This window comes from Nannobrachium achirus, assembly GCF_963921795.1.
Source record: "Nannobrachium achirus genome assembly, chromosome: 16".
Lineage (NCBI taxonomy): Eukaryota > Metazoa > Chordata > Actinopteri > Myctophiformes > Myctophidae > Nannobrachium > Nannobrachium achirus.
This window is the reverse complement of record NC_137823.1, coordinates 58611427-58624147: the sequence shown is the minus strand read 5'-3', so window position 1 is coordinate 58624147 and position 12721 is coordinate 58611427. Positions and strand designations below refer to the sequence as shown.

At 42.9% G+C, this 12721-nt stretch overlaps 1 protein-coding gene across 1 annotated transcript in view; it reads left to right on the top strand.

Moving 5' to 3' along the window:
* Positions 1-12721, top strand: part of gtf3c2 (general transcription factor IIIC, polypeptide 2, beta) — a gene marked incomplete at its 5' end in the record, with an annotated part of 59238 nt that overhangs the window by 23348 nt on the left and 23169 nt on the right. The window contains 3 exons of the mRNA XM_080745059.1: positions 6512-6543; positions 6921-7050; positions 8484-8628. Coding sequence (XP_080601185.1) covers positions 6512-6543; positions 6921-7050; positions 8484-8628 — 307 coding nt within the window. The remainder of the gene's footprint in view (positions 1-6511; positions 6544-6920; positions 7051-8483; positions 8629-12721) is intronic.

Below are 12721 nucleotides of genomic sequence, written 5' to 3'. Positions count from 1 at the left end.
ATTAATGAAAAAGTCAACAAGTTGACTCAGTTGATTTCATTACACAAGTCGAAGTTGGAAAAAGAAAAAAAACGTTCTATTGTGAAAATAGCCGATCTACATGCTTGTAGATCTGCTATTTTCACAATTTCTGCCTCTATATATTTGACAGTTTGGACAAAGTTTAATATGTCATTTTAGAGGTATTAAAAGTCCTTAAATTGGCACTTTAGAAATGTGAAGATACCCTCTATACACTTAAACTTTATGTTCGTTTGATTACTGTTGAGTGAGAAAACAATGTTTCACATTAAGTTAATCATCTGGGGACCCCCCAAAATAATTGGTGGGTTGTGTGTGATGTGATGACGTCATCAAACGATAAAGTCGACTTCAATTCAACTTTTTACTGAGTCGAGTCGACTTGCAAAAATCACGTTAATGCCCTAACACACACGCACGCACGCACGCACGCACGCACGCACGCACGCACACACACACACACACACACACACACACACACAGTTTGCAAGGGGGTTCCTTCAAGAGATAAGGATGCTATTACATTAGTGCTGATTCACGGTGTTGATCTTTTCCATAATCTCAATTGTGTTAGCCCTCTCTCTCTTTCTCTCTCTCTCTCTCTCTCTCTCTCTCTCTGTGTCATTCATTCATGGCTGCCTCCTCATGATTTAGAGGCAGTCTGCGCTGAGCTCTGTTGACGTTGGTGATTTGTGGTGTGCTTTTATTCTCTCGCTCTGAGCAGCAGTGACTCTCAGTGCCTGAAAGGAGTCGTGCCTTTGTGTCACAGCCACTCTGTCAGAGAGAGAAGGACACTCAGGGCTGTTTTTTCTCCCCCCTCGCATCCATCAGCCAGTCAGTCAATATCTTTGCTTTGTAAGTGAAACTATACGCTGTAAGTTGAGTTAATTTACTTTTTAGCCACACGAACCACAGTCAGTGTTGCTATTCTGGGCATGTGGTTGCGGCTGTCACAGTTATTACATAATCGTGACCTAATAATCATAATTATTTGACATAATCGCGATTATTTTTCATAATCGGCATAATCGTTTCCATGTTGAAAAATGTAAAGTAAAAGTATCTGCCGGAGCTAAAAAATAAATAAATAGCTCTAGTGATATACAAGAACGGAAGATACAAGGTAATACAAGGTAAGATACAAGGTAAGATATGGAAGATACAAGAAGGGACCCCTGGGGGACCTTGATCAACGATACATATAGCGTTGTTTGAGTGGTTAGAAAAAAACAGGTTTGTTATTTTCACTAAGGTGTCGGACGGCGTCACAAAATGAACCGGGGTGAATTTGAGCGTCCGACGTTGACGTCGGCAGTGGAGCACCCTTCATTGATTAAAACGGGAGCGTTCCCAGCGTTGACGTTGACGCGATGCTCGACGCGCCCGGTGGAGCCGGGGGGTAACATGGAAACCTTGATGATACTATTTTCCTAATTCATTCCATGGTACAGTCTGTGCTTGAACAGTCAGATACAAAACAAAAAGTGTTTTCACATCATCAGAAATGTATTCATTTTAATATTTTCCAGGAGTGGTACAGTACAGTACATAATACTGCCAGTTGAAACATTAGGCAGCCTCACAGCATGAACATGGGTTGTGCTGTATATCCGTTGCTTCACGAACTCCATAGCCTTTGATTTCCATTTTCTCTCTGGTCACGGGTCATTGTCTCCACATCCACACTGAGTGTTTCTCTCAAGGCTGGCAGAGGAGGATTCCCTCCGGTGCGGTCGGTTATGGGATTCTTAAAGGTTAGAGAGGTCACTTAACAGGCGCGCTGTGGCGCTTGGCCGATTTCACAATAGGATATAATGTCGACCATGAAGTCAGGACCCTGTTATGTTAAATAACACAATATTCCTCTCTTATCGTGAAATCGTCCTCCTTGCACTGGGATCAATTCACCTTTTATTTGCCGAGCTGCATATAATCTGGTACCACTTAATTGGTAAAAGTAACAGACCTGGAAATAAGGTGATAGTCTTTTTTCTCACTCTCTACCAAAGCTCACAACGTGTCGTATTGCGATGCGTTGTGAGCTTGTAGATCTGCTATTTTTTGGCAAATGTTCCACCCCAGGATAATGTTTGGGATATTTTGATTATCACAATATTGTAAATCGCAATTTATTTGGTCACAATAACCATCCCATCCTTAGTCTGCAACACCGTAGGCTGACGTCTCCGCCTCCCCAGTGATTGAAGGTTATCTGCCTTTGAAGACAGCACGCTAAGAGGGTCGTACAGGGTCAAATGGGGACGGACATGGTCAAATGAGGATGGACAGGCCGTGGGCGTGAAGCCCAGTTCATGCTCCATCGCACGCAGCAGCAGCACGCAACGGAAATAGCAGAGCTACAAGCTCACAGCGCGTCACATTGGAGTATATGAATGGGTCTTAACCCATTCAGAACGGGTACACATTATTGTGTATCATTATTTTATGCTTTAACTATTGAAAAACAGCAGATATACAAGTTCACAGCGCGGCACCGAGTGCCGCGCTGTGAGCTTGTAGATCTGCTATTTTTGAAAAATTGTGAAAATTAGAATTTTTTGACCCGATTCTATAAGTGTCTTTTGAATCCTTCTAAGGTTTTTTGGAAAAACCCATGTTTCTATGTCAGCAATCTGGCCAGCCATTGTCAAAGAAAAGGTCCTTTTCACTCAACTGGAGCTCAGTTAGTCTGTTCTTGAGACACTTCTATGTCAGTGGTTCTCAAACCTTTTCATGTGAAGGACCCCCAAAATGATATGTATTTGGCCACGGACCCCCATCTCAAAATATTTAGTTCCAGGGACCCCCCAGAGGCAAAATTTGAGTTACAAACATTCGCTTAAAAAAGACATTATATTCAAAGATTTGCACACATTTTCATGACTTTTTCAAAAATAGCAGATCTACAAGCTCACAGCGCGGCACTCGGTGCCGCGCTGTGAGCTTGTATATCTGCTATTTTTTAATAGTTAAAGCATCCACTAATTTTAGGCCTAAATGGGTCTTAACGATGGGCCCGTCCTTCTGACTGGGCAACGGCCCTTCGTGGCGGATCATTTCCAAATAGCTTTATGCCTCGTAGGCGACGATGACTGAGTGCAAAATAGCGAACGGGAGGCGGATGCACGGATGAGCGGGGATCGGGTGGTGGTGGGGACAAAACAGAGACCAGAGCAGCGCAGAAAGAAAAAAACAGTAGATAAATTATGGCGCGGTTTCCCATCAGACAAGGATCTATAATTGAAATGACAAAGAAGATGCATCGCTGAGACCGCGGCTTGGCATCGGAAGGCGTGAGTTTTAGGCCTGGTAGCTGCTGACGCCTTCTGTCCGTCTCTCTCTACCCCCGAAGCCCACTGACCCCCACACTACACCTTCCCTGTCCAGGGTTCCCACGGTCATGAAATTCCTGGAAATATTTTGAAATTAGAAAATATATTTTTCCAGTACTGGAAAGGTTTTGGAATTGATCAAGGGTCCTGGAAAAAATAGCTATGCATTGTCTTTGGTTATTGATTTTGTTAATACCTCTGAAATGACAAATTAAACATGGGCCAAATTGTCAAATATTAGAGGCAGAAATTGTGAAAATAGCCGATCTACATGTTCACAAGGCCTCGCAACGAGAGGCGCTGTGAGCATGTAGATCTGCTATTTTCACAATAGAACCGTGAATACAAAATTCCTCAACTCCTAGTGCTCGTCAGGGTGCCGGGGTGCCCAGTTAAAACATGATTATTTCGGGGGTCACGGCCTGAAAAGGTTGAGAACCACTGGCATACACTACCTGTCTTTGGGCATTGCGCATAGGAGTAAGCGACCTGTTATTGAGCTGAATTATCGTTATATAGTCCTGGAAATTGGGTTAAATATTCTGGAAAAGTTTTGAAAAAGTTTGGGAAATTAATTGGTAAAAATGTGTGGGAACCCTGCCTGTCTGTCTGTCATCCCAGGCTTGGATACAATTGGAAGGCAGCCGAGGTGTTGGGATGGGATGGAGGAGGAAAGAGTAGCATAGTTGGTGGCAGGGTTGTTAAGTAACGGATTACATGTAACGGGATTACGTAATCAGATTACAAAAAACTGGTAACTTGTAAAGTCTCAGGTTACATTTTAAAATGTGTAATCTGGATTACAGTAACGGATCTGAATGATGGGGGTTACATGCTGGATTACATTCTCCCCTTGCCCTCATCAATTTTACAAGTTATAACGCTAAACTATAAAATAATCAAGTCGGATCAGCATAAAGTACTGCCACTTCGCTCAAGTAAAATTATGTTGTCCTTTTCCTAATTTCATAGGCTCAATATTCTTGTCTAGTTATCAATGGTAAAACTTGTTCTATTTAATTAATGAGAGTTTTGCTAAAAAGTAATCCAAAAGTAACGGAAAGTAACTAGTAGTTACTTTTTAAATTGTGATAATCAGATTACGTAGTAACTTGTAACTGTAGGGGATTCCTTTTTAAAAGTAACCCTTTCAACCCTGGTTGGTGGTGGAGGAGGAGGAGTGAAATGATGAGTAGCAGGGAAATGATGTCCTCCAAGTGGGGTGATTGTTGCAGAGCCTCATGTTTTTCAGCGGGCTGCTGGGTAGGGCTGTCACGATATGACATTTTACATGACGATTAATTGTCACTCAAATAATTGCCGATTAACGATTTAATTGTGTTTTTGTCATTGATGATTACATTTCTGTTTGGCTTTTAGGCTTTGAAGTTGTACATGGTAGATATGACACATGACCTAAATATACAAAGAAATTACTGACATATTTGACAACTTACTACTTAAAAAATAACTTTGATAGTGGAATTAGCCGATCTACAAGCGCACAACGCGTCGCGATGCGACGCGTTGTGAGCTTGTAGATCTGCTATTTCCACTATTTCTGACATTTTTCAACATTCACGATTATGACAAAATAATTGCGATAATGTCAAATAATCACGATTAGACGATTATGTAATAATTGTGACAGCCCTACTGCTGGGTTGATGGAGGAGAGGGAAGAGAGCAGACAAAGCAGGGGGCAGGATAGCTCTGGTCCAGACAGACTGCTGGCTAAAAGACTAGACCAGGATTTCTCAGCCCCTACGAAGGCTCAACTTCAGTCAAAATAAAGTAACCTCTCAGCACCCCACCCACTCAGTAAAATACATTATTTTTGTCATGAAATAAAACGCACCCACCTCGATCCAACTCGACCGCCGCTTATTTCCGGGTTGTGTCTGCGGTGGCCGCTGCATGGGTGGCTCGAGGGTGGGTGCGTTTTATTTCATGACAAAAATAATGTATTTTACAGAGTGGGTGGGGTGCTGAGACTTTCAACAACGCAAAACTACCTTTGGTTTGGTGAGTAATGAAGTAGTTTAGTTTATTTTTGACTGAAGTTGAGTCTAGTCTGAATAGTCTGAAAGCTGAATCCTGGTCTAGTCTTTTAGCCAGCAGTCTGTCAGAGCAGCAGTGCAGCTGACGCTCTGGACCAGAGCTAGGGGCAGGAACACCAAAGATACAAATCTGACAGTTAAGGAGAACATGTCAAGGAGAGGCCAAAGTGAAATATAGCCTCATCATTTATATACACATTGCATAAAACAGGAAGTATGGCTAGGTGCGAGGTGGTGACACTTCAGCGGATCCACATTAGCAGCAGGTTAGACATTAAGGTGCAAAAGAGTGTCAACGCAGTGTCATGTTCACATAGAACAGGGGTGTTTAATGTTTTCACGCCAAGGACCCCTTAGCTGAGAGAGAGATGAAGCAGGGACCCCCACAACCTGTTCATAGATTCCATGTGGTTTCATTGTTTGACAGCACAATCATCAGTGTGTGTTGGATTCATGTCAATGTTGTGTTTTCAGATATTTAACCACTTGAACCGTCAACACTTAATAAACTTGACCTTTAACTCTGTACTTAGTCTGCTCTTTTTACCCTCTACACCAAAGCTCTTTGCGGAAAATAGCCGATCTACAAGCTTACAACGCCTCGCATCGCGAGGCGTTGTGAGCTTGTAGATCTGCTATTTTTGGCAAAAGTTCTCAGAATATGGACGTTAGAGTTCAAGTGGTTAATTTAAAAAAGGGGAAAAGGTTCTATCACTCAGTTTTGGAGGACCCCCTGTAGTAACTCTGAGGACAGCCTAGGGGTCCCGGACCCCCTGTTGAAGACCCCTGACAAAGAATGAAAGTCAACATAATCCATGGCCAAGCTGGTGATAGGCGATGGCCAGGCCTTGTTCAACAGTCTGATGGTAGCCTGGTGGAAGCTGTTCAGAAACATGCTGGTCTTGCCATTGACTCTACGATAAGGTGTGAACAATCTTTTGGCCGGGGTGATGCACATCCTTGATGATGGAGTGCGCACCAAATCTCTTTGTGGGAAATAGCTACATGTCCCTTGTCATAATGGTGCCTATCAGACATATAACATACTGTATGCTACTATACTGACTGAGATAAATGATTTGTTGTTTCTCTCAACAGAAGAATCCAGTCAAGTGCCACCTGTATTCAAGGTATTCTGCTCTACATTACATCTGTCTCTGTGACAAACTAACAAAAAACATATTTTCATCATTATTTTTGCTCCATGTGTGCTTGTGTACAGCATTCAAACAGTAGGATAGTTTATTGTCAAGGACAGAATGATTCTCTCCTTCTCCAACTGTGTTTTTTCAATGGAATTAAGCACAGGGTTTCGGTTTGTCTGAAACTGCGACCGTCAATGTGATGACGTCATCAAACATAGTCGATTTCAACTCAACTTTTTACTGAGTCGAATCGAAAAATCACAAGTCGTTAATGCCCTAGTGTGTCAGTGTGTGTCTGTTGCATTTGAAGATTGTGGGATTATTTCTTCTTATGTAAATCATTTCCCATCCTCCTCCTCCAGGCCAAGGGTGTGATCACTCTGAAGTTGGGTTCCTTCAGAGCTCCACACAATGAGATGAGTGGACAGGTTCTGTGTATGGACTGGTCAGCAATGAAGGAGCACAGCATCATGGCTCTGGGCTTCTATGACGGTATGAACTTGGTACATCATTGATTGACCGAACAACCAACAAGTCAGGGGTCTTGAGAGGCTCTATTTTACTGAAACCAAGTTTAAAATGAGAATTGAACACACAAAATAACAATAAGAAGCAACTGAATTTCAATGGTAGTGGATGGAGAGAAAGGACTTTTGTCCCACCAAGACACAGCAACCAATGGGAGCGAAGAGGGGCAGGAGAACGGGCGGGACTTTACAAAGGGTGAATTGTGCAGCCGATGTGTAGTTTTCAGAAACTGCAGATCTGCTATTATTGGATAGGGCATAAGTAGTTAAATGTTCTGTTTCTGTGTATTTTATATGTTATAAAGATATGTATTTTCTTACAGTACATTGAAAAATGCATGCACCATTTGAAAACATACTCACCATGCATCGGATCCAATAATTTTTTTTTTAAACAATATGTTTATTTTGTTTTTTTGTTTTTTTTAAGGACATACAAGACAAGTTATACATTACAATACAAGATTACACCCAGACAAAACAAAAATACAGTACAACATACAAAAGAAAACAAAAAACAAAATACCTGACACTAACACGACACATAAGAATATTAAACAATTATGACACACAGAGCACACATACCATTGACGCCTAGGTTCCTATGCCACAAGGCCAGGTAAGTGGTTGTAGAGGGAAATCATCTACCCCAGTGTTTCTCAAATGGGGGTACGTGTACCCCTGGGGGTACGTGGAGGTACTGCAGGGGGTACTCAAAAATGCCCCCAACAAATTGAAATAGAAGTTTAAATCATGCTAATATAGTTCATAGAATTAACTCAAATTGAATTACTCAAATTGAATTAAACCTGTACTGTTATGTTTAATGATGACACATGGAGAAACTTGAGTTGCCCAAATTACATACCAAGAAACTGGATGAAGTTATTGACATGAAAACTTCTTATTTATATATTTTATATTCTTGAAATGGGGGGTTATCACAGCATCATATACCATCATTTATGTATATTTCAATTGCAGTTTTATAAGCAAAATGTTGTTGTCGGGTAAAGGGGGTACTTGGATTCAGAAATCAGGGAAAGGTGGTACTCAAGCCAAAAAAGATTGAGAAACACTGATCTACCCTACTCCTGGTTCCTCCATCAAATAAGAAAGATCGTTGCCCTTGACATAATGAATAAAATTCCCCCATATTTTCTCAAATAGCTCTTGTTTGTTTTTGAGAGTGTATGTGATTCTTTCTAAAGGAAGGCACAAAGATAGTTCCTTAAACCACTGAGCGATGCTAGGTTTCCCTGTCTTTTTCCATGTAAGGGCGATACGGATCCAATAATCTGGCATAATCTCTCTCTCTCTCTCTCTCTCTCTCTCTCTCTCTCTCTCTCTCTCTCTCTCTCTCTCTCTCTCTCTCTCTCTCTCTCTCTCTCTGTGTAGGACTAGTAGGCCTGTGGAACCTGTCGTCCACATCGTCCTTCATGCGTATGCGTGAGCCGGACCGCTCCCTCACCTTCCTGCCCTATCGATGTTTCCAGGCCCACGACAACAGTGTTCGATCCCTGGCCTTCTGCCCCGCCTCCAGGTACCATGCCAGGGGGTCCGGGACCCCTAGGGGGTCCTCAGAGTTACTACAGGGGGTCCTCCAAATCTTTGTGTGATAGAAACTGCTTTTTTCTCCTTTTTTCTATTAACCACTTGAACCATAGTGTCCATATTCTTTAGCCGAAAATGGCAGATCCACAAGCTCACAACGCCTCGCGCTGCGAGGCGTTGTGATCTTGTAGATCGGCTATTTTTGGCAAAGAGGTTTGGTGTAGAGGGGGAAAAGAGCAGACTAAGTACAGAGTGAAAGGTCAAGTTTATTAAGTATTGACGGTTCAAGTGGTTAAATATCTGAAAACACAAATTGACATGAATCCAAAATATACTGGTGATCGTGCTGTCAAACAATGAAACTATATGGAATCTATGAGAGGGTTGTGGGGGTCCCTGCTTCATCTCTCTCTCTCAACGAAGGGGTCCTTGGCCTGAAAACGTTAAAGACCCCTGTTAGAGAGTGTGCCAATTGTAGTCCTACATCAGCCATATTTGTTGCCTGGCTCCAGCCCATAGACCCGCCCACTCTCTGAGCGGACTGGTTCTCTTACTCTGGTGTTGTCATATAATGACGCTGAAGTTTCTTTGGTTTCTTCGGTACCAAGCCAATGAAATCAATGCAATTTGGAGGAGGGGGCGGGTCTAACGAGAGAGCAAATCAGCCGAAACAGAAAATCAACAGAAACAGTGGAGGGAGGGAACTCAACCAGAGCTCTTAATTGCTCCCTTTGAACTTCAAAGGGGTTGTGAACTGCGGTAATTGATTGAGCCATACAATAGGTGTCAATAGCTTGTTAGTGATCTCTCTAATCAATGAAACATCAAAGACAACGACCTGTTTGATGCCTGTCATAGAGGGGAGGGGGAGGGGGGAATGTTTTTGTGTACACACAAGTCAAACACAACCCCTCCCACCAGATCTCTTGTGATTGGGAATTTCAAATTTCAAATCCCCTTCCCTTTGAAATCTCTTGTCAATGGGACAATGTCAGACTCAAGCTCAGCGCAGAGTCTGAAATCAGGCTACCATATTTGGGGTCAAACACGGGTGTTCTGATTGGAGTAGATTATTAGTTATATGCCAATCAAACAATTGAAACACCTGACCCAAGATATGGTGTCTCAAACTCAATTTACCTTGGGGCCGCTGGAGGCAGAGTCTGACTGAAGCTGGGCCGCAGCCTCAGCGCACATGCATATGTGCATGTGAGCATTATGATTATTATACTGTAGTTTCATACCAGTCTAACAACTACTGTATCTATCTCCCCATCAGTCTTCTCAAATGTCTTTTTGATTTTTTAACACAAAATAAGATGGACCCTGGTGTAAACAAGTTGTGTTTAACTTATGGAACATGTACTGTACTGTTAACTGTACTGTATTATTAACTGTTTTGAGGTTCATATAAAACTCGCGGGCCGCACTAACATTAAACTTACATATTAAGGTGGGGGCCACAAAATATCGTCTCGCGGGCCGCAAATGGCCCCCGGGCCGCCAGTTTGAGACCCCTGACTACAATTGCCACACTCTATATAGGGCCACCTTTCAGCGCTTCATTCCACGCCAGTGCAGTCAGCGTGTGCATGCTGTATGCGCTTGACACATGTGGGTTTGAATCTTGATCTTTGTGTGTTCTGCCACAAGGAAGCATATGGCCCACATGCCTCTGTCCAGATGTTCTGGCAGGGGGGAGAAAGTGCCCTCGGTTATACTGGTCGTTTCAACGCAACCTTGAGCATCTGATCACGCTCGGCTGTATCAAGCTAACTGACCTGTAACTGACCTGTGCCATGTTGTCCAACCCCCTCATGTTGTCCAACCCCCTCTTCCTATCCTAACGTTGAGTGACAACGCTGATCTTTAAATACAGTATTTAAAGATCAGAAGGGCGATATCCGATATGTCTACCTATCATAATGTATGCACCGTTCAGCAATATGCAGTACCTACGTGTATATCGTCACTGTCAGGCAGAAACCTTGTATCTTCAAGTTTCAAATGTGTATGTTTTTTCGCTAAGTAAAGCCCTGCTTCATCATACATACGGGGCGGCATAGTTCAGGGGTAGAGAAACCGTTATTAGAGCACGAAGGGTTCCCGAAGGGTTCCCAGTTCGAATCCGGGCTCCCCCTGAGTTAATGTCGAAGGGCAAGACTCTGAACCCCTAGTTGCTCCCGGTGAGTAGGTTGGTGCCTTGCATGGTTTCCTCCACCACCGGTGTATGAATGTGTGTGTGAATGGGTGAATGTAATGCACAATCTATGTAAAGCGCCTTGGATAAAAGCGCTATATAAATGCACCATTTACCATTTTACAAGGCCGTCGCACAAAAGTAGTGAAAACAGCAGCTCTACGTGCTTTTAGATCGGCTGTTTTCACTAGTTTAAATCATTTTTAAAATGATAAATACAAACCAACGGTTTTGGACATACAAGATTTCCACCCGACAACGACGATATATGGAAATCGGGCTAAGTCCTGAATGATGCCGGGCAAAACGGAAAGCAACAGAATGGTTAGGCTGACTTTGGTTAATAGTGTATTTTCACATCTTCATATGGCTGTTATATCTATCATCTATCATATTTCAGAATTAATTGAAATAATGCCAGGCCCAGCCATGCTCCACTCGCGGCCCGCCTCTCCACTGTACTGTGAAATATACCAGAAATGCCAGCGAACATGTATTACGTTCACTGGTTGGTGTAGAGACTCTTCTGGGACAAAGTAGATTAAAAAGAAAAAGTCATGCAACCTTGCGCAGTGAGTTTAATTCGTTGTGTGGTCTAGAAGGTCTCCAGAGCATTAACATTCACAGCGTGCAGCCTTGTTTATACGGGCCTCCTCCAGTACGGCCGTGGAGCGGAACGGGCACTGTCAACCTCCTGGCTAAAAGCCTCATGAAGCTGCAGTGTGTGTGTGTGTTGAGCTGTCGAGAAGTTTGCTTCCGCAGAGAAAGAAAGGAACCGAGTGAGCGTTCAAATCCCCTATAGCAGGGGGTCCGGGACCCCTAGGGGGTCCTCTGAGTTACTACAGGGGTTTCTCCTTTTCTATATTAACCACTTGAACCCTAGGGTCCATATTCTGAGCACTTTAGCCAAACCAAAAATAGCAGATCTACAAGCTCACAACGCCTCGCGCTGCGAGGCGTTGTGAGCTTGTAGATCGGCTATTTTCGGCAAAGAGCTTTGGTGTAGAGGGGAAAAAGAGCAGACTAAGTACAGAGTGAAAGGTCAAGTTTATTAAGTATCGACGGTTCAAGTGGTTAGATATCTGAAAACACAAATTGACATGAATCCAAAATACACTGATGATTGTGCTGCCAAACAATGAAACTATATGGAATCTATGAAAAGGTTGTGAGGGTCCCTGCTTCATCTCTCTCAACTAAGGGGTCCTTGGCCTGAAAACATTGAAGACCCCTGGTCTATAGGGAAGCTCAATAGCTGGGGGTTTGTCCTCATCATGCTATATGGGGTACAAAAATCAAAAACGTGACGTGTCATGTCCAGGGGTGTCGCACCAAATTCTGGGCCCTGGGTACAAGGATTCACTGCGGGCCCCCCATGAATGTTCTTCATAGGGGGAACTGGAAATGCATTATTATGCATTGTTTTTTGCTTTAACTGTTGAAAAATAGCAGATACATAGCAGATACATACAAGCTCACAGCGCGGCACCGAGTGCGAATTCGTTGGTTGACTTTTTTGATTACCTTGCTAGTCATTTTTTCACTGGATAGGTTAGCCTCCAAGATACAACCCAGGTAGGAGATGTTAATTTTTCTACGAGTTAATTTAATTATGTCCCGCGGAGCTTGGCCAATGCCAGGCTTTGTGGGACATACGGATGGACTTACGGACATACACACAAAGTCAGATGTAGGAGCGGTTAGCACCACTCAAAATCTATTCGATTACATTTGTTGATGTCCAACAAACAAATGATAAAAGAAAACATGCTGCCAGGTTATTCAATTAATTGTAAAAGTAATCTATAGAATAATCGCTATGAAATTAACGGATAGTTTTAGGCACCTTTGCTTCCTGTGCAGTTGTGACAGAGGTGTCACA